Source organism: Pleurodeles waltl, chromosome 12 (genome assembly GCF_031143425.1).
Source record: "Pleurodeles waltl isolate 20211129_DDA chromosome 12, aPleWal1.hap1.20221129, whole genome shotgun sequence".
Classification (NCBI taxonomy): Eukaryota; Metazoa; Chordata; class Amphibia; order Caudata; family Salamandridae; genus Pleurodeles; species Pleurodeles waltl.
The window spans coordinates 97,287,154-97,307,963 of NC_090451.1; the positions used below are offsets into that span (position 1 = coordinate 97,287,154).

At 43.7% G+C, this 20,810-nt stretch overlaps 1 protein-coding gene across 1 annotated transcript in view; it reads right to left on the reverse strand.

Annotated features, from left to right (window-relative positions):
- Nucleotides 1–1,597: 1,597 nt before the first annotated feature.
- HNRNPM (heterogeneous nuclear ribonucleoprotein M) overlaps nucleotides 1,598–20,810 on the reverse strand; it is a 33,434-nt gene continuing 14,221 nt past the window's right edge. The window contains exons 6-16 of the mRNA XM_069216260.1: nucleotides 18,860–19,168; nucleotides 17,581–17,734; nucleotides 17,114–17,163; nucleotides 16,132–16,192; nucleotides 13,108–13,206; nucleotides 12,973–13,011; nucleotides 6,981–7,067; nucleotides 6,538–6,636; nucleotides 4,373–5,112; nucleotides 2,466–2,517; nucleotides 1,598–2,023 (exon numbers count right to left, since the gene is read on the reverse strand). Of these exons, the coding sequence (XP_069072361.1) occupies nucleotides 1,860–2,023; nucleotides 2,466–2,517; nucleotides 4,373–5,112; nucleotides 6,538–6,636; nucleotides 6,981–7,067; nucleotides 12,973–13,011; nucleotides 13,108–13,206; nucleotides 16,132–16,192; nucleotides 17,114–17,163; nucleotides 17,581–17,734; nucleotides 18,860–19,168 (1,854 nt within the window). The 3' untranslated portion in view covers nucleotides 1,598–1,859. The remainder of the gene's footprint in view (nucleotides 2,024–2,465; nucleotides 2,518–4,372; nucleotides 5,113–6,537; nucleotides 6,637–6,980; nucleotides 7,068–12,972; nucleotides 13,012–13,107; nucleotides 13,207–16,131; nucleotides 16,193–17,113; nucleotides 17,164–17,580; nucleotides 17,735–18,859; nucleotides 19,169–20,810) is intronic.

Sequence of the window (20,810 nt, forward strand, 5' to 3'; positions counted from 1 at the left end):
AATGTGTAGAACTGCAAATAGTTACAGTAACTAGCCACTCATGAGGAGTTTCCTATATAATGCGCAAAATTTGGAGAGGACAGGCTTTGCGTTAACATGTTCACACAGGAAACTATGGTCAATACTGTACAACTTATTTAATGCTGCCTCAGAGCAGGACTGAGAGGAAGACAACAGCACCCCTCATAAAAACCCACATGTTGCTTTATTTTGGCTAATTTCTTGGGTCTCCTGCAAGAGCGATCCACAAACCATGCGTAACGTCCCCAGAATGGTGTTTTTTTTGGGGGGGGGAGAGAGTATGCAGAGCATGTGTATCTACAGCCACAGAGGCAAAACCAATAATTCTTATGCAAGAGATGGAAATTTAGACTAACGGCTCTTCCAGCCTTCACCTAACAGAAGGTATGGATTATGTGCATTTCATGGGACAGAACGAGAGGTAAAACGGCTGATTCTGCTGTCATGAAATAAGCCCTATACCTTTAAACACCTCTGTGAGTCAACCTCCCAAGGCAGTTATAACACAGGTGGGATGAATAAAATGCCAAAGAAATGCCTTGAATGTGGTTGAATTATCAGCATCACTGAATCCAAATGCAGATTCAAGCACTATGATATTAGCTCATTTCTCCAGGATACATGATAACACTGATTCAACAACCTGTAAAACAGAAGGAAAAAAAAAAAAAAAGTCACTCAACAGGCAAGCCCTCTTAACAAGTTGCACCCTAGCAGCCCAAATATATTTGCCATACCAGTAGGTGTTTTTTTTGTTTTTTTTAAATAGCCTTACTCTCCCCTAAAGCTACATTAATCTTCTTAAGTCCAAGCCATAAACCTTTTGAACACTGCTGTGACGACTAAAGCAAATGTCAAGAATCTAACACTCTTGTGAGTCATTAACTGAAGCAATCGCACCCCGTCTAAAGACCGCAACAGCAGATCTCAAGTGATGGCCAATAGCATAAATTTCATATGGGAGCAATATCCTAAATATCTAGTATTGCCTGTCTAGATACAAACCAGACTCCGCTTACGGCTCATGCTTGGCATAACCACATCATTCTTTTACTAATCCATAACTTGGAAGGCCTAACCCAATCAACCAATGTGTAAGGTTTAAGGCCTGAACAGGAGGAACACTACACCTGCTTGTTCCCCACTTTGCATGACCTACTAGTATGTGCCACCAACCAGTGCCCTCATGCAGTTCAAAACCAGTATGTAATTTCCTAGTCTTAATTTCATCCCTCAGACTCCTGAATAAAATATGAAACACTACATAGAGCATACGGAGACAAAGGTCCAGCACTGGTAGATCTGCAGTCTTCAAATTGTATCGAATAGAACCATGACAAGCCATTTGACGTTTCAACCAATTTTGGCTGGACTAATTTTTTACAGCTTTTGTTTCATTTTTCAGCACTCTGAAGTGAGCAAGACTAATAGTATGATAGTATTGTATAAACTCTGCTTTAGTAATGGCTTATAAGCGGAATCAATTAATGCCTCAGTATTCTCTGGTACCTTACACACTTTTAGAACGCTGAATCACAATAGCAAAATAGGACATAATTACAAACGGGATAGATTAAAACATTTTACTGAAATGTTCGGATGCACAATCTTGAAAGTTAATACATTCTAAATTAACATATGTAAATACTTCAGTGTTTATAACGATATCCGGTTTGTACAGGGAATGGATCACAGAGACAGTCTGCACGTTTAGGAGGCAAAACAGTAAAATGTTGTGTCTTTAAAAAAGTACAAGATATCCCAAAAAAAAAGCATTTTCACATTTTTTACATCCATCCAACAATTAAAACAAAAATACAAATTGATAAGAAAACAGTTTAAGCATTTCGGTCCATGCGGACATCTATTTCTCTGCCTGCAAGTTTAATTCCATTCATCAGCCTGCATGCTCGTTCAGCAACTTCTGGAGCTTCGAATTTAACTACACCACAACCTTTGGATTTGCCATTCTCCATCTTGATATCAGCATATACTACATGACCTATAGGGAAGAAAAAAAGTTAGTAAACCAGAGAGCCATTTTTAACTGCTACATGTCCCCTCCCATGTTTACTCATTTGCTTTATTGGGTCTTGAGAAAAAACTATGACATCAAAAACTGCATTAGATGTATCTGAAATAATGCTACTTGTGTGCAGTATCTTACAATTCATGAGTTTGAATACAAGACTACCCGCCCTACCTGTTCATTGGACTCAAAGTTGAACCTGCACCACTGCTAGCCCAAAGTAGATTTTTTTTTTTTTTTTTAAACTTCAGTTCCAAATTGACATAAGCATTGACCGCTTTGAAAGACATTTCGCTGTTTGAAGAACTGAACATTCACTTGTTGGAAATAATCGCATAATCTTAAAACGAGAAGCAAAAGTCAATCTGATCATCGTGCCACATTATCCTATAGATACGGTTTTAAGAGTACTTACCACATTCGTTAAATTTGTCTTTCAACATTTTCCAAGTGAAGTCAAAAGGAAGCTAAAAAAAGAAATGCAACTAGGTTAGTTTACACCGAAGTGTATACGGTATTCAGGATTGTTCACTGGTTGAGGGCTTGGATTACAGTGCACCCAAATGTATAGACCTGTGCAGTGTTTAAATACCCAATGTCCTGGCAGGATCAACATTATAAGGCACATCTACATTATACAAGAATGTGTTTAAGAAAACATTTATAATCTGATCAATTGACATGTCAAGAAATCTGGATATCTAGCCCTAACCATGTCCTATCAGAGAAATATATACCATGTTACAAAGCAAATTTCACTTGTTATCCGGCATTCCTTCCGTTTTCATTCATGAAAAATTAAGGGCATCCCGAATATCAGTAATGAATAGAACCAAACTTCAATCGCAGTTAGACGCAGAGCGAGATGCTAACCAGGGCTGGTCAGACTGAGATAGTCATTGACCTCTCTACATGGCACTGCATTGCTGCCTAGGACTGTTTGTCATTCACTTCAGGATTTTTCTTTTGAATGGCAGAACCAATCCAGGCAGTTGCTCAGATTTTCATGTAGCTGGTCGCTATCATTCTATGCGCCAAAAGTGTAATCGAACCACGAACCAAGCAATTTTCATGCAAATTCAGAAGTTGAAATCTCAGAGGAGTCCCCAATGTTCATTTCCTTGACACCCCCTACAAGGTAACTAGAATTTCAAATTACAATTTATTCTCAAGGATGCCTACATTGATTTTTGATGACTAATGGCTAGCTCACTTCCTTGACAAGCCAAAAGTGAATACAAAATTCAGAACAAAATCTAGAAATGCTGCCCCTTATTTTAGTATTCTAGCATCAGGACCTAAATCTACATGCCTATTTGTTAGGACTTATCGCAAAGTTTATGCACCAAACCTCAACTGTGAGGAACATCCCTCTTCAGTACACCTCTTCTCTTGTGAAATATATAGAGGGGGGGGGGGGGGGGGGGGGGGGGTAGGGGGAGGGGGAAGGAGACCAAGTTTGCCGCTCTGTTGATTGCTTCTGCTATTAACCAGTTTAGCCAAACCCAAGCAGATCTTCGTATAATGTTGCTCGATTTCCCCAATGTTTCAGTTTAATATTGAAGGAATTCGCCTACAAGCAGGTTGTAGACCTGTGCTGGACAGCATGGATGACTGCAAAATAACATTTTTAAAGTGGAAGCACTTTTTATTTTTTATTTTTAAACATCCATGGCAGATTTAGAATTCTCTAAAGGTTAGCATGTCCTGGACGAGGTCAGATATATGCAAGTTCAAATCAGCACTTCATTATCCAACTTTTTCCCATGAGGGAGCTAGCCCAAACTAGGTTTCACTGAAACTGGAATCTCAATGGAGAAACAGCTTTATCGTTTTAACAAAAGACTTCTCTCCGGTCATATGCTCAATGTCTTAATATAAAGGCATAATCTATCATTCTCAAATGTCACAAGTTATTTAGGAGTCAGAAAACGTGTCCAGCAGCTTCATACTCATGGTCTTGACCTAGTGTTGGTTAAAAACGAAATTGATCTTGGCTTTATCACAGGATGGTCAGTCCAAAGTGATCTTCCACAATCTAATAGTGTCAATATCAAAGTTGAGAAGAAAAAGAAAAGGAGTCAGAATTGGGTGCAGATACGATGAACACTTTCTTGGAGCAGTGTTAGAACTCTTGACATGGACGATTTCCTGCAGTGTGTAAGAAGATTAAATGAGGCAACCACTTCAAACCACCTGTAGAGCAAGGAGCCACTAGTTCCATGCATGAAGGCAACCATAAATTGAGAGATTGCTTGCAAATAAAAACCCAACCATCCAACTGCCTATTGTCCCTAGTAAGCATATTGAAGAGCCACTTACATTTCTGACAAAGATCTGGCATCCTTTTCTTGCAACTCCAGAAGCTCCAGCAGTATTTCCTCCAAAGCCACCTCCAAAGCCGGCATTAAAGTTTCCACGCTCCATTTCCATTGTTCTGTCAAAACCAACTCCCATTGCAAGTCCCATGCGATCCATTCCTGCCCCCATTGGCTGTCCCATACCAGCTGCCATTCGATCCATAGCACCTGCACTGACACGATCTAAACCCATTCTACCCATGGTCCCTGAAGCCAAACGATCTACTGGAGCTGACATTCGATCAATCACTTGACCCATACGATCCATTCCAGTGGCCATTCGATCCATTGATGAAGAAACCATGCCCACACCCATTCTATCCATAGTTGCTGAACCAATCCTATCTACAGATCCCATTCTATCCAAAGCAGAAGCTACACGTTCCAAAGTAGAACCCATTCTCTCCATCCCAAACCCCATGCCAGAGCCTATTCTCTCTGCAGAAGACATTCGGTCCAGGCTGTGGCTCATTCTTTCAACATTGGGTGCCATAGAATCCATACCAAGGGAGCCTAGTCTATCAATCCCTGAACCTGCTAACCTATCACCACTGGAACCCAAGCGATCTATAACTAAGCCCAGCCTATCTATATCTGAAGACACCCTGTCCAGCCCATGGCCCATCCCAGAACCCATTCTGTCTACCCCAGACCCGATACCAGCACTCATTCTGTCTATTCCAGCAAGGCCACTCCCAGAGCCTGCAAAAAGGGAGAAAACAAAAAAAAAACAAAAAAAAACAGAACATTATAACTGTGAAGGTCACAAACATTTTAGGTTTGAAAATTACACCACAAAACAAAATTCTAAATTGTTTACATGCAATGTAACATTCCCCTAATCTCTCTATTTTGGTGGTCAATTAAACCTAATACTTTTTGTGCAACAATGTAATGCTTCCTGATCTTCAACTTTGAGATCAAAGTACAGGATGTGGAGTTACATCCTGGAACGCTTTCTCGGCCATTCTTCCAACTTGGGTTTGAAAATTACCACATGCAGTCTCACATGTCAGCTACCAGTTGGAATGCAAGTATTTTCTGATTGGTACGGAGACTTACTCCTGCATGAACATTTTCTTACCAGCACTCGAGTTCCTGTTCAGGTCTACCCCTTTTGTGTAAGTAATCCTCCTGTTCATGACACTTTCTCCAAAGCTTTAAAAACCCTAGCAGTAAGGCACACTCCGCAATCATTTGGAGTGCCCTGAGAGATCTTCAGTTAAATATCGACCTGTAGTTATGATCTGAGGTACCTTCGTGGCAAAAGTTCAATCTCTACACAGTTTTTCCCCTATCAGGTTTAATTTTCAGATTACTTGCTTAGCACAATGACAAAGCAGCAGCAAAGCAAGACTGCCCCAGTCTCACTATAACAAAGTAACTCCCACAGAAAGGTTTTGGCAAGAAGTCCAACAGAACAAAGGTACTACACTGCACCAAATTATGTGGGAATGGCCACTTAATTTGCTCTCACGTTCACTATGTTTTTTAGCACTAAGTTTGTAGACCGGTGTAGAACATCACTTGAAGCAGTATTCTTTCACTGCCTGGCTAGCACTCCTGGTGCACCATCATAAGCTAATTCAAGCAAGTTAAGACTAGTTCAGCTGTTAACTTGTGGTCCAGGGACCCCTGGTGATCCCGTGACTTACTCCGGAGTCCACCAACGCTTAGAAAATTAATATAAACAGATTAAGTGTATATAATAAGCAACATTTTAAAAATAAAAACGTTAACTGAAGGGGTTTTAAATTGGATTAAAAATTGTTCAAGATTGATTCAGTGACTTTGTGAATTAAATATTTCATTTGTGTATTTGATAAATGCTGATTTCTGTAAGTGTATTTTTTGTGGTTAAAATCATTTAAATTGCTTAGGCTGGCGTCCCCGGCTAGTGGGGGTCCCTGGACTCCTGTAATGATTAAGTAGGGATTCACAGAAGCCAAAAAGTTCAAAGCCACTGCTCTAGTGTTGAAAAATACAACATTTACATTAATAAAACAAGTGCTGCAAGCCTACCAACCAAGAACGAACATTCAAACATTGAACGAGGACAGAATGCTGTAAAGGAAAAAAAAAAAACGGACAATTAGAAAGTAAGTGAAACAAGTAGGAAAGACTTACTTATCACTCTGTCCAGGGTGTCTCCAAAACCACCAGATATTCCCATGCCACTTCGGCTAAACTCTCTCTCAAATCCTGCACCAGCTGCACGATCAACATCTAAAAATGTCAAAAGGAGAACATTTCACTACCAAGAGAACACAAAAGCACATCAATTTCCCAATAAGTACACATCGAAGCCACAAGTGCACAACATTACTATAATTAAGGTGACATGCTTGGGCTGAATCCCTGGATGGATTTAGGTCAAGGAGGTTCAAGTGTAAGGGTGTTTGGCTGAAGAGAAATCTATATCAAGCTTCTCACTTAGTACATCAAAAAACAGCTTTTAAGATCACAAGAAACTACATTAAGACTCAAAACTAATTTCTGTAAGTAGATTTTATGCTTATTTACATTTTAGGTTTACATGCACCTATAACTGCATCTATAAATTCTCATACCAGGTAATCTTCCCATGCCAAGTCCAGAAGCAGCAAACCGATCAATGGCACTACCCCCACTGCTGCCACCATATGGTCCATCCATACCTGAAAAATTACCATTGTTATTTACAAAAGAGATGCATCTAGTGGTCATGATATACAAAGGAAGAGCTGTCAGACAATTTAAGAATATACACAAGAAAAGTTTGTTGCTAATGTATAAACCAATAAGGAATAGAGTCAAACATTTGATGGAATACATAAGTTAATAATGCAACTACTCTGCAGCAAAACGCGGCCATAAGGACAATATGCAAGTGGTTAGGACCAAAGATGTATGGGCACTTCTGGAGATGCAATTACCTACACCTGCAAGGTAATGTACAGGAACAAAGCAACATTTGTACTCCAGTATGAGTATTCTAGTACCACTCTGCCTTATACAAGCATAAACTTTCAAAAGCACTTTAATAAAAATCAAGTGACCTACCCAAGAAAACATGAGCTTAAAATAGCCAAACTGAGCCAATACGTGGCTGAATTCTTCTATAAAAGGTGAAAGGCAGGTCATGACAGACTAAAAATACATTAGTGCTAACAAAAGACCAGTCCCTGTATTTCTACAAATGGAAAAGTTAACTAAAGATGTCAGTTTCCAGAGGAGACTGCTGGGCAATCCACGTCCTGGTAACCTAACCAAGAAAATAGAAGGCAGAGTGTGTAGGAAGCTGGCCTGGTGCATGGTGGGGACCTATGGTACTTACACCTTGTGAAAGGTATCCCCTTCTAAGTAAAGTGTAGACAGTGTCTAGAAGCCAGACTCTAGCGGTAGCTGTGGACGAGCAGCCAAGGCTCATCTAGGAGACATGAAAGCTCATGCAATATCACTACAGTCACACAGTACTTACACACAAGAAAGAAAACAAGTGGAATACAAACACAGGGACCCCTCCCTAGGTAAGTAAATCGAAAAGAGGAGCTGGGAGTACTAAGAAACCACAAAGGTAGGTAACAGTAACCCCAGCGACCAGGAATGCAGAAGTAAAACACTGGTTTCCCCAAAACCACCCCAAAGGATGAAAAGAAGCAAAAAGACCCAGAACAGACTGCAAGGAACCAGCAGTGGAAAACCAATGATGGAGACCAATTCCAGAAGTGTCTGTTGAGTCCAGAAGGAGTAGGAGCTACTACCCAACCAGAGGTACCTTTTGGAGTTGGTCCACAAAGAAGGAAGACCGGTCAGCACTGAAGCACAGAAGCCGGAGAAGAGTTCCTGATCCGTGTAAAAGGTGTCCTATGCTGGAAGCTGGTTTGCAGATGGTGTCAGTGAAGGATTTCCATCAAAAAGCCTTGGCAAAGGCAAACTCTCGGTTGGAGGAAAAGGGGTGCTGCAGTGGACCAGCAAGGTCCTGGACGACTATCCCGGGGGGGGGGTGGAGAGAATCACAGGGGACCCTCCGTGTCGCAGAAGCAGCAGCCATAGGTGTGCAACTGGACAGGGACACAAGTCGCAGAAGCAGCCCACGCAGCACCACAGAAGTTGCTCCCATGTAGTCAGGACCACACAGAGGCCCAGGAGTTGTAAAAGGGAGTGCTGGAGCTACACATCACCTAAAGTTCCCCTTGGAGGTGAAGCAAACAAGCCTTGGCAGCTGCAAAGGACAGTGCACGCAGGTACTGTCTGGCGTGGGGTGGAAAGGACTTACCAAAGTGTGACAGTTGGTAGAGAGGACCAAGGGCGACTCTCCGGACGACCACCTGTGATGCAGGACCCACGCCCCTCAGGATGCGGGAAGATCCACACAGCCAGTCATCATTGCAGCCAGGTACCTGTAGTTACAGGAGTAATTCCTTCACCCCAAGGGAGATTCCTTCCTCTTGTGCAGGCTCAACAATAGCAGTCTAAAGATGCACAGCCAGGGGAAATGTTGCAAAGCTGGCCGGAATTCTAGATACGAAGTTACAGCAGAAGAGTCTTCCTTGTGGATCTGCAGACTGTAGGGCCCTGGAGGGTCCAGTCACGGTTAGGGAGGCCAGAAGTCTAAACAGAGGTTACAGAGGAGCCCTTCTGGAACGTTGCAAGCCGAATCTGAGGACCCCACCCCAGAGAAAGACTATATAGCCAAAGAGGGGGCTTGGTCACCTAACCATGTAACTACGTATCAGAGGGTGCCTCTGACGCCACCCCCCCTCCGCCACTCAGATGCTCCTAGAGTTCCCTGCCAACCTTGGTATCAAGATGGCAGAAGCCAGGGACCCTCTGGAGGAGCTCTGGGCACCACCCCCGGGGTGGTGGACAAGGGAGTGGTCATTCCCCTTTCTATTGTCCAGTTTCGCACCAGAGCAGGGACTGGGGATCCCTGAACCGGTGTGGACTGGTTTATGCACGGGGCACCAAATATGCCCATCAAAGCAAAACCAGTGGCTTGGTGGGCTACCCCTCCCACACCAGTCACATCTATTTCGAAAGGGAGAGGGTGATACCCTCCTCTCCCAAATGAAATCCTTTGTTCTGCCGTCCGGGCTTGATCAGATCAAGCTGCAGGAGGGCAGAAACCTGTCTGAGGGGTGGCAGCAGCTGGGCTGCCTGGGAAAACCCTGTAAGACTGGTGGTAGCAATGCTGGGGGTTCTCTAAGGAGCTCCCGGAGTGCATGGAATCATACTTGCAAAAGTATTGGGGTATGACTGACGTGTGATACCAAACATGCCCAGGTTCAGGGTTACCATTATGTAGTTGGACATAGGTCACTACCTATGTCCAGTACACATAAGATGGCATCCACGCTCACGAAGTCCAGTAAAATGGAGCCGAGTTTGTGGAGGCACCTCTGCTAGTGCAGGAGTGCCCTCCCAGGTACCTGCACCCTGTCCTCTGGGCAGGGAGGGCGTACCATTGGGGTGACTTTCAGTAACCTGGTGCAATGACCTGTAGTGAAAATGGGTGCGTGCACCCAGTTCACGCAGACTGCAATTAGCAGGCCTGCAGAAACCTTTGCATGGGCTCCCTATGGGTGGCAGAGTAACTGAAGAAGCCTATAGGGATCCCCTGGAACCCCAATGCCTGGGTCCTTAGGTACCATATACTAGGGTATTACATGGGGGCACCAGTATGACAATTGTGGGGAGAAGTTACCAGTAACCAAATTTAGGAGAGCAGTCACTGCGATCCTGGTTAGCAGGATCCACACAACACACAACACACAGACAAACACACAACACACAGACAAACACACAACACACAGACAAACACACAAACACACAACACACAGACAAACACACAACACAGACAAACACACAAACACACAACACAGACAAACACACAACACAGACAAACACACAACACAGACAAACACACAAACACACAACACACAGACAAACACACAACACACAGACAAACACACAACACACAGACAAACACACAAACACACAACACACAGACAAACACGCCTAAAGTGGGGGTTACCAAGGTAGAAAGGTTTCTTTCCTACACTGAGCAAATGCACACAATTTCTTATCTTTATCTCATGCTGTGACTAGGTCCGACCCCAGGAATGGGTGTCTTGCATTAGAGACCATCACCACCCCTTGCAAGTGAAGTGGCATGAGGAAAGTCATAACGCAGATAACTTAAGACCCAAGTTTTTCATCAGAGAAACGTTTATCATAAGTTGTGGTCAGTAACCTAGAGTACAACTAGGGCGTATTAAAAGGTTTCTCAAGGGATGGAGGAGGCTATAGTTGAGCGGTGTGTCTCAAGGTAATGAAGCACTCCGGCCATGTAAATGCAACATGTGAAAAGAGGTTAAACAAAAATAGGTTATGTCAAGACCAGAATCACCAAAACTGACAGCACAGAGAAAAGGCTGCTGCACATGCAAAAAACAAAAAACAAAAAAAAAACTGTGAAACAGAATTTATGGGGCTTGAGCGCCACTTTCCACTTATGAAAACGTGCAGTCTATACGTGTAACTTGTGTGTTGCAGTTATTGTAGTGCAACACAATGCAGGCATCAGTAGAAAGGGTCTTTAATTGTCTAATACTCGTTCAGTACTAACGCAGTTGGTACTAAAGTTACGACAAAAAAAAAGCAACATGTGTTGCTGCTTGGTGTAAGGGCCCTTGCGAAAGTAGGCTGCTTTGTTGCTTACTGCTGCATTTGGTTGATAAACTGATACTCAGGAGGTGAAACCTTTGCCCAGTGGTTACTTATGTAACAAGCATCTGCAACGTAATAAGTATCGCATTTGATAGAGTTAGAGCTATTGGCGCTGTAAATGACAATGTCTACCCGTGTTTTGGAGTGTAGCTGATGTATGCCGGGTGCCACAGCAAGGCCAGTCGCTGCAGGAGAGTGGACACAACAAGGTCGCCATCTTGGGAGTGTTTGCCACATTCCTAGAGACTGACATACACAGGAGTCCAGAGGGTGATGGGGGAAGCACCTGTGACAGCAACTATTTGGGAAGCACTGTTTTAGACGGCACTTTAAGTGACATCTGCAAGGTCAGAGTAGATGTGAGGGGTCTGTCAAAGCCATGACACCAGTGAATTCTGAGAAGTGATGAGTTTGCTCCACTTTTGTGCCTATAACCTACTGCTCCTCACACTGTGGCACCCTTATATTAGCTTCTTTGTGCTATAGGGCTAGGAACATTTCTGCCTCAATTAGCTTCTCTATTTTAAGAGGCCCAATTCACATCTGAAAGCTAGATGTTTTTGCTATGAAGCTTAAGGCCCTGGAGTGCTTGGGTCTGGAGTCACAACTCTTTTTCCACCATTTTGGAGACACCTTTCACCACCTTCGACTAGAACTAACCTATGTGCTTGGTTGGTTGCCCTCCGGAGGTTTTAAAAGCACATGTTAAACTTGACAAGTCAGCTGGTTAATCCACACTGCAGAGGTCTTGCAGAAACAAGAATGCCACAGATTACAATCCTGACATGGCTTTCGCCTCTTCATCTCTGCAAGGTCGATGCAAATTAGCCATTTTGTTAATTATGCCACCTGTTTTGCAGCGGTATGAAATGGCAAAGCCTGTATTACCTGCCCCAACACACACCAAAGAACCCTAGGGGAGATGATGTGGCGTAAGGGCCAGAGCAGGCGACCTTGCAGCTTGGGGACACAGTCAAGTCTCTGAACCAACTCGAGATCCTGGGCAGATTGCTTCAATCACCTTTTGCCACCAAATATGAGTGTTCTTGTGTAATTTAACCGGTGCTCATGTAAAGTGCTGCAATACCATTGGGTTGAGTTTACGCTACATAAACTGAAAAAATAAATAAAGATCCCACAGACATTGCAAAGAAACGGCAAGATGCCTGAAAACAAGGAAGAGGAAGAAACATACGGCAATGCAGCACGGAACAACGAGGCAAGAGAAATAGCACGCCACACAGTTACATGGCCTACTGTGCAATAATCCATTAACAGGTCAGTCCCTGAGGAGGTAAACCACTCTTGAGGCAGGACAAACTTCAAGCACTTAGCAGCACGATCAAGGGATTTTTGAAGGGCAGGATCAGGAACCAATAAAAGTGATGGAAGTGGTTTGACTAGATCACGTCAATAGAAGCGCTTGCGTGCTACGGTCAACCTAAAAATTACAAAATGCACTACATCTAGCTGCACTATTGCCATTTCCTACTGAATATTTTGTTCCTCCCTGCCACGATTCCAGTGCCCTGAAAACGGACAGCTTCCTTCCTCCATCAAAGATCTGCTCAAACAAAGGATATACCTTGTGAGCCACAATGTGCCAAGAGGTTAGTCAGCCTTGCCACTTAATTCAGCCCTCAACTGATTCAAATGAGTGGCCTAGACTACACATCAACAAACCTATCTACACCACAATATTTTCCCAGACCTGTCCACAAACGCTACTTTCTTGTGCATATTTTACATGCTGCAGTCATATCTAGGTTGCCTTGTTTCTGGGACTTCAAGGGACCAAAAAAAAAAAAAAAAAAAAGACAGGGACACATTGTTGCCAAAAGTAAAGCTTACCGGCCATTTTGTTCATGCCATACCCGATGCCATCAATTCCTAAAAAGGAGAAAAAGCAGTTAAGTCTTAAAATAACCTATAGCACTAAATTAAAAACTATATTTAATTTTTTTTAACAAGATGAAATGCACTTACCGCCTGCTGAAGGTCCAAGAGCACCACCTCTATTTAGTAAATGAGCATCAAGAGGTTGGCCACCAGGTCCTAGGCCCATACCAATTCCTCCTAATCCACCTGCAAAATTAAGTATTGGATATTCAGATCTACCCTAATGAACAGCAATACGCACAAAAGAAACAATTGCCTCATCATTTAAATATGTACTACCCAAATTCACTGCTGGTTGTAAGCATTGGGTGCACAGCAACATATCATCAATATGAATGCAATAACTGCACATTTATCACACATTGTGCATCAAACCGTCGTAGCGCGCACAGCGTCATTTACCAAGGCAGTCCAGGGCAAAGAGTCTGTGTAAGGAAATGCCTCCTTGGCATGGTTACCCCCTGACTTTTTGCCTTTGCTGATGCTATGTTTTGAATTGAAAGTGTGCGGAGGCCTGCTAACCAGGCCCCAGCACCAGTGTTCTTTCCCTAACCTGTACTTTTGATTCCACAATTGGCACACCCTGGCATCCAGATAAGTCCCTTGTAAGTGGTACCCCTGGTACCAAGGGCCCTGATGCCAAGGAAGGTCTCTAAGGGCTGCAGCATGTCTTATGCCACCCTGGAGACCCCTCACTCAGCACAGACACACTGCTTGCCAGCTTGTGTGTGCTGGTGAGAACAAAACGAGTAAGTCGACATGGCACTCCCCTCAGGGTGCCATGCCAACCTCACACTGCCTATGCAGTATAGATAAGTCACCCCTCTAGTAGGCCTTACAGCCCTAAGGCAGGGTGCACTATACCATAGGTGAGGGCACCAGTGCATGAGCACTGTGCCCCTACAGTGTCTAAGCAATACCTTAGACATTGTAAGTGCAGGGTAGCCATAAGAGTATATGGTCTGGCCAGTAACAAAGCCTGCACTGGGTGGAGATGCTAACACCTCCCCCAGGCAGAAGCTGTCACACCTGGCGGTGAGCCTCAAAGGCTCACCCCTTTGTGCCTGCACAGCAGGACACTCCAGCTAGTGGAGTTGCCCGCCCCCTCCGGCCACGGCCCCCACTTTTGGCGGCAAGGCCGGAGAAAATAATGAGAAAAACAAGGAGGAGTCACTAACCAGTCAGGACGGCCCCTAAGGTGTCCTGAGCTGAAGTGACTAACTTTTAGAAATCCTCCATCTTGCAGATGGAGGATTCCCTAATAGGATTAGGGATGTGACCCCCTCCCCTTGGGAGGAGGCACAAAGAGGGTGTACCCACCCTCAGGGCTAGTAGCCATTGGCTACTAACCCCCCAGACCTAAAGACGCCCTTAAATTTAGTATTTAAGGGCTCCCCTGAACCTAAGAATTTAGATTCCTGAAACTACAAGAAGACTGCTGAGCTGAAAAACCCCTGCAGAGGAAGAACAGAAGACACCAACTGCTTTGGCCCCAGACTTACCGGCCTGTCTCCTGCCTTCCAAAGAAACCTGCTCCAGCGACGCTTTCCAAGGGACCAGCGACCTCTGAATCCTCTGAGGACTGCCCTGCTTCGAGAAAGACAAGACACTCCCGAGGACAGCGGCCCTGCTCCAAATGAACTGCAACTTTGTTTCAAGTAGCAGATTTAAAGACCCCTGCAACTCCCCGCAAGAAGCGTGAGACTTGCAACACTGCACCCGGCGACCCCGACTCGACTGGTGGAGAACCAACACCTCAGGGAGGACCCTCCGGCGACTCCAAGACTGAGTAACCAAAGTTGTCCCCCCTGAGCCCCCACAGCGACGCCTGCAGAGGGAATCCCGAGGCTCCCCCTGACCGTGACTGCCTGAACTCCATTTCCCGACGGCTGGAAAAGACCCTGCACCCGCAGCCCCCAGCACCTGAAGGAACGGAACTCCTGTGCAGGAGTGACCCCCAGGAGGCCCTCTCCCAGGTGGTGGCTACCCCGAGGAGCCCCCCCCCTTGCCTGCCTGCAACGCTGAAGAGATCCCTTGATCTCCCATAGGAAACTATTGGAAACCCGACGCGTGTTCCCACACTGCACCCGGCCGCCCCCGTGCTGCTGAGGGTGTACTTTGTGTGGACTTGTGTCCCCCCCGGTGCCCTACAAAACCCCCCTGGTCTGCCCTCCGAAGACGCGGGTACTTACCTGCTGGCAGACTGGAACCGGGGCACCCCCTTCTCTCCATTATAGCCTATGTGTTTTGGGCACCTCTTTGACCTCTGCACCTGACCGGCCCTGAGCTGCTGGTGTGGTGACTTTGGGGTTGCTCTGAACCCCCAACGGTGGGCTACCTTGGACCAAGAACTGAAACCTGTAAGTGACTCACTTACCTGTGAAACTTTACCTCCCCCAGGAACTGTGAAAATTGCACTAAGTGTCCACTTTTAAAACAGCTTATTGTGTTTTATGTAAAAAGTATACATGCTAATGAAATTATTCAAAGTTCCTAAAGTACTTACCTGCAATACCTTTCAAATGAGATTACATGTAGAATTTGAACCTGTGGTTCTTAAAATAAACTAAGAAAATATATTTTTCTATAACAAAACCTATTGGCTGGATTTGTCGGAGTGTGTGTTCCTCATTTATTGCCTGTGTGCATGTACAACAAATGCTTAACACTACTCCTTTCATAAGCCTACTGCTCGACCACACTACCACAAAATAGAGCATTAGTATTATCTCTTTTTGCCACTATCTTACCTCTAAGGGGAACCCTTGGACTCTGTGCATGCTATTCCTTACTTTGAAATAGCACATACAGAGCCAACTTCCTACAGTCTGTACTAAAGAAACCGTTTTATAGCTTCGTTTCACCGGGTTACATATAACCTTAGCTTTTAACAGGAATGATTGCGGGCCAGCATTCCCTCATTACAAGAAATATAGGAAAAAATGAAAAGGTGTTTTTTTTGTAAGACGCGACGCGCCTCCCCCCCCCCCCCCCCCCCAACTCTTCAATTACCTGCCCGGGACCTCGCTTTGCAGTTGAGCTATTTAGTAGACTACTCATTCACCACAATTCTTAACACTATCAGGAATAACTCAAACGCAAAACACTTACGTGGGAGTTGAGATGGCCTTTCGGGAGGGAAATTATCACCTTTTGGCATTGCTTTATCATCCTAAAAAAGAAGAAATCAATTGTTGAGCGTCGGGAGAGAAACTAATCTGATGGTGCAAGCTAATAGGCCAAGGAAGCATGTTATATAAAAAAAAAAAATCCACACTACGTTCTAAATAAGGCATTTAAAAGCGACCACACTAAGCACAAGAGCAGCTACAATCCGAAGGATGCTTTCTAGACTTCAGAGGCACCTACCCGTTAGCCTTAGCAGTCATTACACGTACCCCACACTTCCAATGCATCCATTCTGTTTACATCTGGTTTAAGGTACGAAGTTGTTCCTGCGCATGTATTGTACCCTTCATTTACATACTTATGTACCCATTATCAATTACCGGTTACGCACGCTGACTTTTTTTGGCAGAAAGTCACTGACAATCCTGTTTTTGCTCATTCGCAAAGTGTGTTTTGCGCCTGCTGTAATCACATGTATACATGTCGCATTTATGAGACGTAATCCTAAATTGCAGTAACACGCCCTTTCCCTATGCTGGGACAGTTGACAGTAAAGTGAGAAGCCCTGCAAAAGGTGGTGGATTTGGTAGGGAGCACTGCAAAGAAAGCTGGACCTGTGCAACAAAGGAAATTCAATATTTATGTTCGTGACAATCCTTCATTTTCAATATTACACGAGTTTACAGTAGTTGTTGGGGATAGGATACAAGTTCCCAGTACTTCGCCGATATGAAGGGCGCAATAAAATGAAGATTAACTTGATAAGCCTGTTCCAGGCAAGGCATCAATATATCTAAGCCGTCTTAAAAACATCCGGCATGACACAGGCACCGGTAAACAGTGGCTTAACTTGTGCCACGGCCATAAATAGACCTCCCGAAAGTAGAGATTGTATGATTTATAGCAAAACAGTAGTTCTTAAGTTGCATTTTGACAAACCCCACTAGCAAACAATTTCACTTACCATCTTCACAACCATCGGTCTATCAAAAAGCAGTTGGCCGTTGAACATCGCTTATTTTAAATTAAGGAAAAATTAGGTTTGCTTTGCAATCTGGATATGGCTGCGTTTAGCAGCGTTATTCGTATGTCGCCGTTCGTAACATGCTCAATTGATTTTACACCACCTTTCACCAAGGAGTACTTGTTAACTGGAAAGAAATGGAGTGCTTAAAGATTTGGGTCAGCAACCCCTAAACTTCACCCTCCAAGATAATCCTTTCCCTTATTCTTAAAAGGGAACTTTAAAGTGACTGATACTTTGGTCTTGGATTCTTGTTAACTTTGTGCAGCACTATCATAGCACAGGATTACCACTTCAATACCCAGGTTGTTAGGATAGCCTAGTCGACATAGTACAAACATCGTGCTGTTGTAGAATATCTAAATAGATAATACGTTTCTTCAGAGTTTTAAGCCATAAAAGGATACAGATGGCCTGCACAGCTTCAATAGGTTGTTCATAAGTTACTGTGCCGATGCCACGGCTTTTCCCTTCCTTGTCTTCCAGAATATCGGCTCGAACCACAACACCAGCCATACCAAATACTTCCTTCAACTTCTTCCAACCAACGCTGTAATCCAACTAGAAAATAATTACATAAAACATTATCAAAGAGCTGTACATAATAGTGCAAATCAGGTAACAAAACGTGAGTCATCCCCAAAACACTTTGTATGTGTAAAATGTACACACTATTTTCTTTCCAGATAACTTTGCCTCTCCCATTGAGCAAACATTTTACCATCACTTGATAGCCTTGCTTCTGTGCTCCCACTGCCTGCTTTTCCAAGCACTATTTTTTCCCTGTGGTTATGCATTTCCACGAGTGCGTATTTTTCTAGTTGTTTCCACTATCTTCTCCCCTTTACACTCGCGTTGCTCAGTCGAGATTCTACGATTCTTCCATGCCTACTTCATGTAATCTCCTTCGTGTTCTCCCCTATTGCTCTCCCACCAGTGTGCTTCACTTCACAGTCTACAGTCGACAACTTCACCCACTGCTTCTCTCCACCACCAACTTGGTTGTCCACATGTGCGCTTCTTTAACGCCCACTCAACATTGCTCTAGTCAAATGCTGCTCCACCTCACCACACCGCAATTTACTTTGAAAAAAATTACGAGACTTCTTCACTAAGTAGACAAAGTCAAGCCTCTCACACTGCTGCAGAGTATCCACAATGCTGTGCAGTGTTGCTTTTAGTGGGCTTTGGTCCGCCAGCAGCTTATCACTGGTTTGCTTTGTCAATCATTTGCTTACGTCTCTATTTCTTCTACATCGTATGCCTGGCCATCCCTTGGAACACAGTTTTACTATCATTTGGTTGGGCAACTTGTACACTTTTACTGCTTCCCGTTCATGATTTTTACCATTCGCCAATAGTGGAAGGATACAACACAATTCGACATAGTACAGAAGAAATGCTACAGAAGTAATAAATGCAACGGGTATGAAAATCCATGAAAGGAGCAGGGAGTCGAAATACTGAAGTCATAGTTATGAGCAAATTGGTGACAAAGCCCACAATTGTCTTCATTATACTGTAGACAAAAGTTTCGAGAAAACTGATAAACATTTAAGTGAGTGGTCACCAGATCAAATAAACTGAAGGTAAGAAAACATTTATTTACTAAAGGTTTTGACTTTCGTAATAGAACAAGGGATTTTCCCGCACCTATAACAAATTAAAAAGAAACATTGGACTTACATTTGCCACAAACACTGTGCTCCCGAGTCTTCCGGCTTGCAAGGCATGGATGATTTCATTTGCAATGTTTGGGTTATTGAGTATGCTCGGTGGGATGTGGATTCCAGGGCCAGCAGGACCTGGCCCCAAAGGACCACCTATACCATTCGGCCCAGCCATACCCATCGGCCCTGACATTCCGCCTGGACCGCTCATACCCATGGGGCCGCCCATGCCCATGGGGCCGCCCATGCCCATTGGACCTCCCATTCCTGCAGGACCGCCCATCATTTTTTGTGCTGCCCTTCTTGCATGTTCACCTTCAAGATCCTACAAAAAAAAAGTTATGGAGAAAAGAAAGGTCATCACTTGCTACTGCACTATCCCCATATATTACACATGACAGAGTATGCTCACACAAAAAAATAATAATCCAACTGGTATACACAGAAAGCTATAGTGTCCACAGTGCTAACAGTCACCTGGCCTCCAAAAGTCTTTCATTTACAAGTCATGTTTCCCCAGTGATGCAGGAGAACACAGAGCACCGCAGCACCTATACTACTGACATATGAACACCCTTCACATTGGTGTTCAAAAGGAAGACATGTGCATCAGAATTATAGAAACTGGAGAGACACCTCAACGTACCATGGGGCAACTGAAGTGCCGAAGGAGCACTTATTAGGTTTGGCTACTAAAGAGTAAGGGGTTTAGGCTCCACCCTCATGTTGGTTCTCCCAAGCACATGCCATAATTGGGCCAAATGTGGGTGCTTACACTAAAGACTGCATGTATTGCACTTTTTGGCTTGCACCAGAGATTATACTCTCTAGAACAAGTCAATTATCATGGCTATAAGCCTCATCTGTTTTTTATGACGTTGTAATAAAAGCACTAAACATGACATAATATGAAAAGCATATGGTACAAGCCATTTTAAGTGTGGTTTGTCATTACTCTAATAGTAAAGCCTAGAGGTAGAAATTCCACGTGAAAAAGACAATTAACATTTATGTAGAAGGCAATGATTTTGGTGTTGGTTACCCGTGTGTAGCAAATCATGGATACAGAATGCTTACATTGTCTAATGCCGCAGGAATGTTTTTTTTTTTTTTAAATATGAAAAAATGATGAAGGCAGTTGGTCTATCTTATCGTGTGAGCATTTATTAAAGCCAGTAAAAGCTTAGAACAGTTTATCACATTGTACTACAGGATACTGATCCGAGGTTGCTTCCATTAAAAACCGTTTACTGTTGGAAAGCACGGGTTTTGGCATTATCCAACCACTCTGCCAAACCTTTGAGGTTTCACTGTTATGCGTTAAGACAGTTCAGAGGGTGTTTGTTTTGCAACCTACATTTTCTACATACATGATTTTATAATCCTTGCTAGGTAGTTTTAAGGGAGATAGTATTTTGATTTGCCAACCGTCATTTTGGATGCATCTGTACTTTTAGGACTATGCTACATACAGTAGGTGAGTTGGTTAACACGACAAGGCACTAATAGACTGATTAGGACTTGCAGGCTGTAGAAAGGTATTGATTACATGTAGTGTCTCAGATTGCTTCAGACGGAGTGTTTTGGTTCGGTCATCCACTGACAAACCCTGCTACAAGTCTTTCAATTCTTCTTAAGCCCAATTGAGAGGGGTTCCACCTCCAATTCTGAACATTTGTAATTTTATAAATGTTAGCCTTATTTCCAGCTTACACACACCAGAGCAGGCGGCTTCTAGTGTATAGTGTCATTCCATTGTTAAACGCTATAAAAACCTTATCCTTTCATGGGGAAAAGTTACGTCAGATTTCTTAGGTGTGCCACGTTTAAAATAAAAATACAAGGCAATAGGCCTTTAGGCAGGGCCACTGGAATTATGCAGGAGTGGACCAAATCGAATAGCAGGGTTGGCTATATTATGCAGCAGAAAAGGCATATATAATCCAGCACTTTGTGATAGAGCTTTC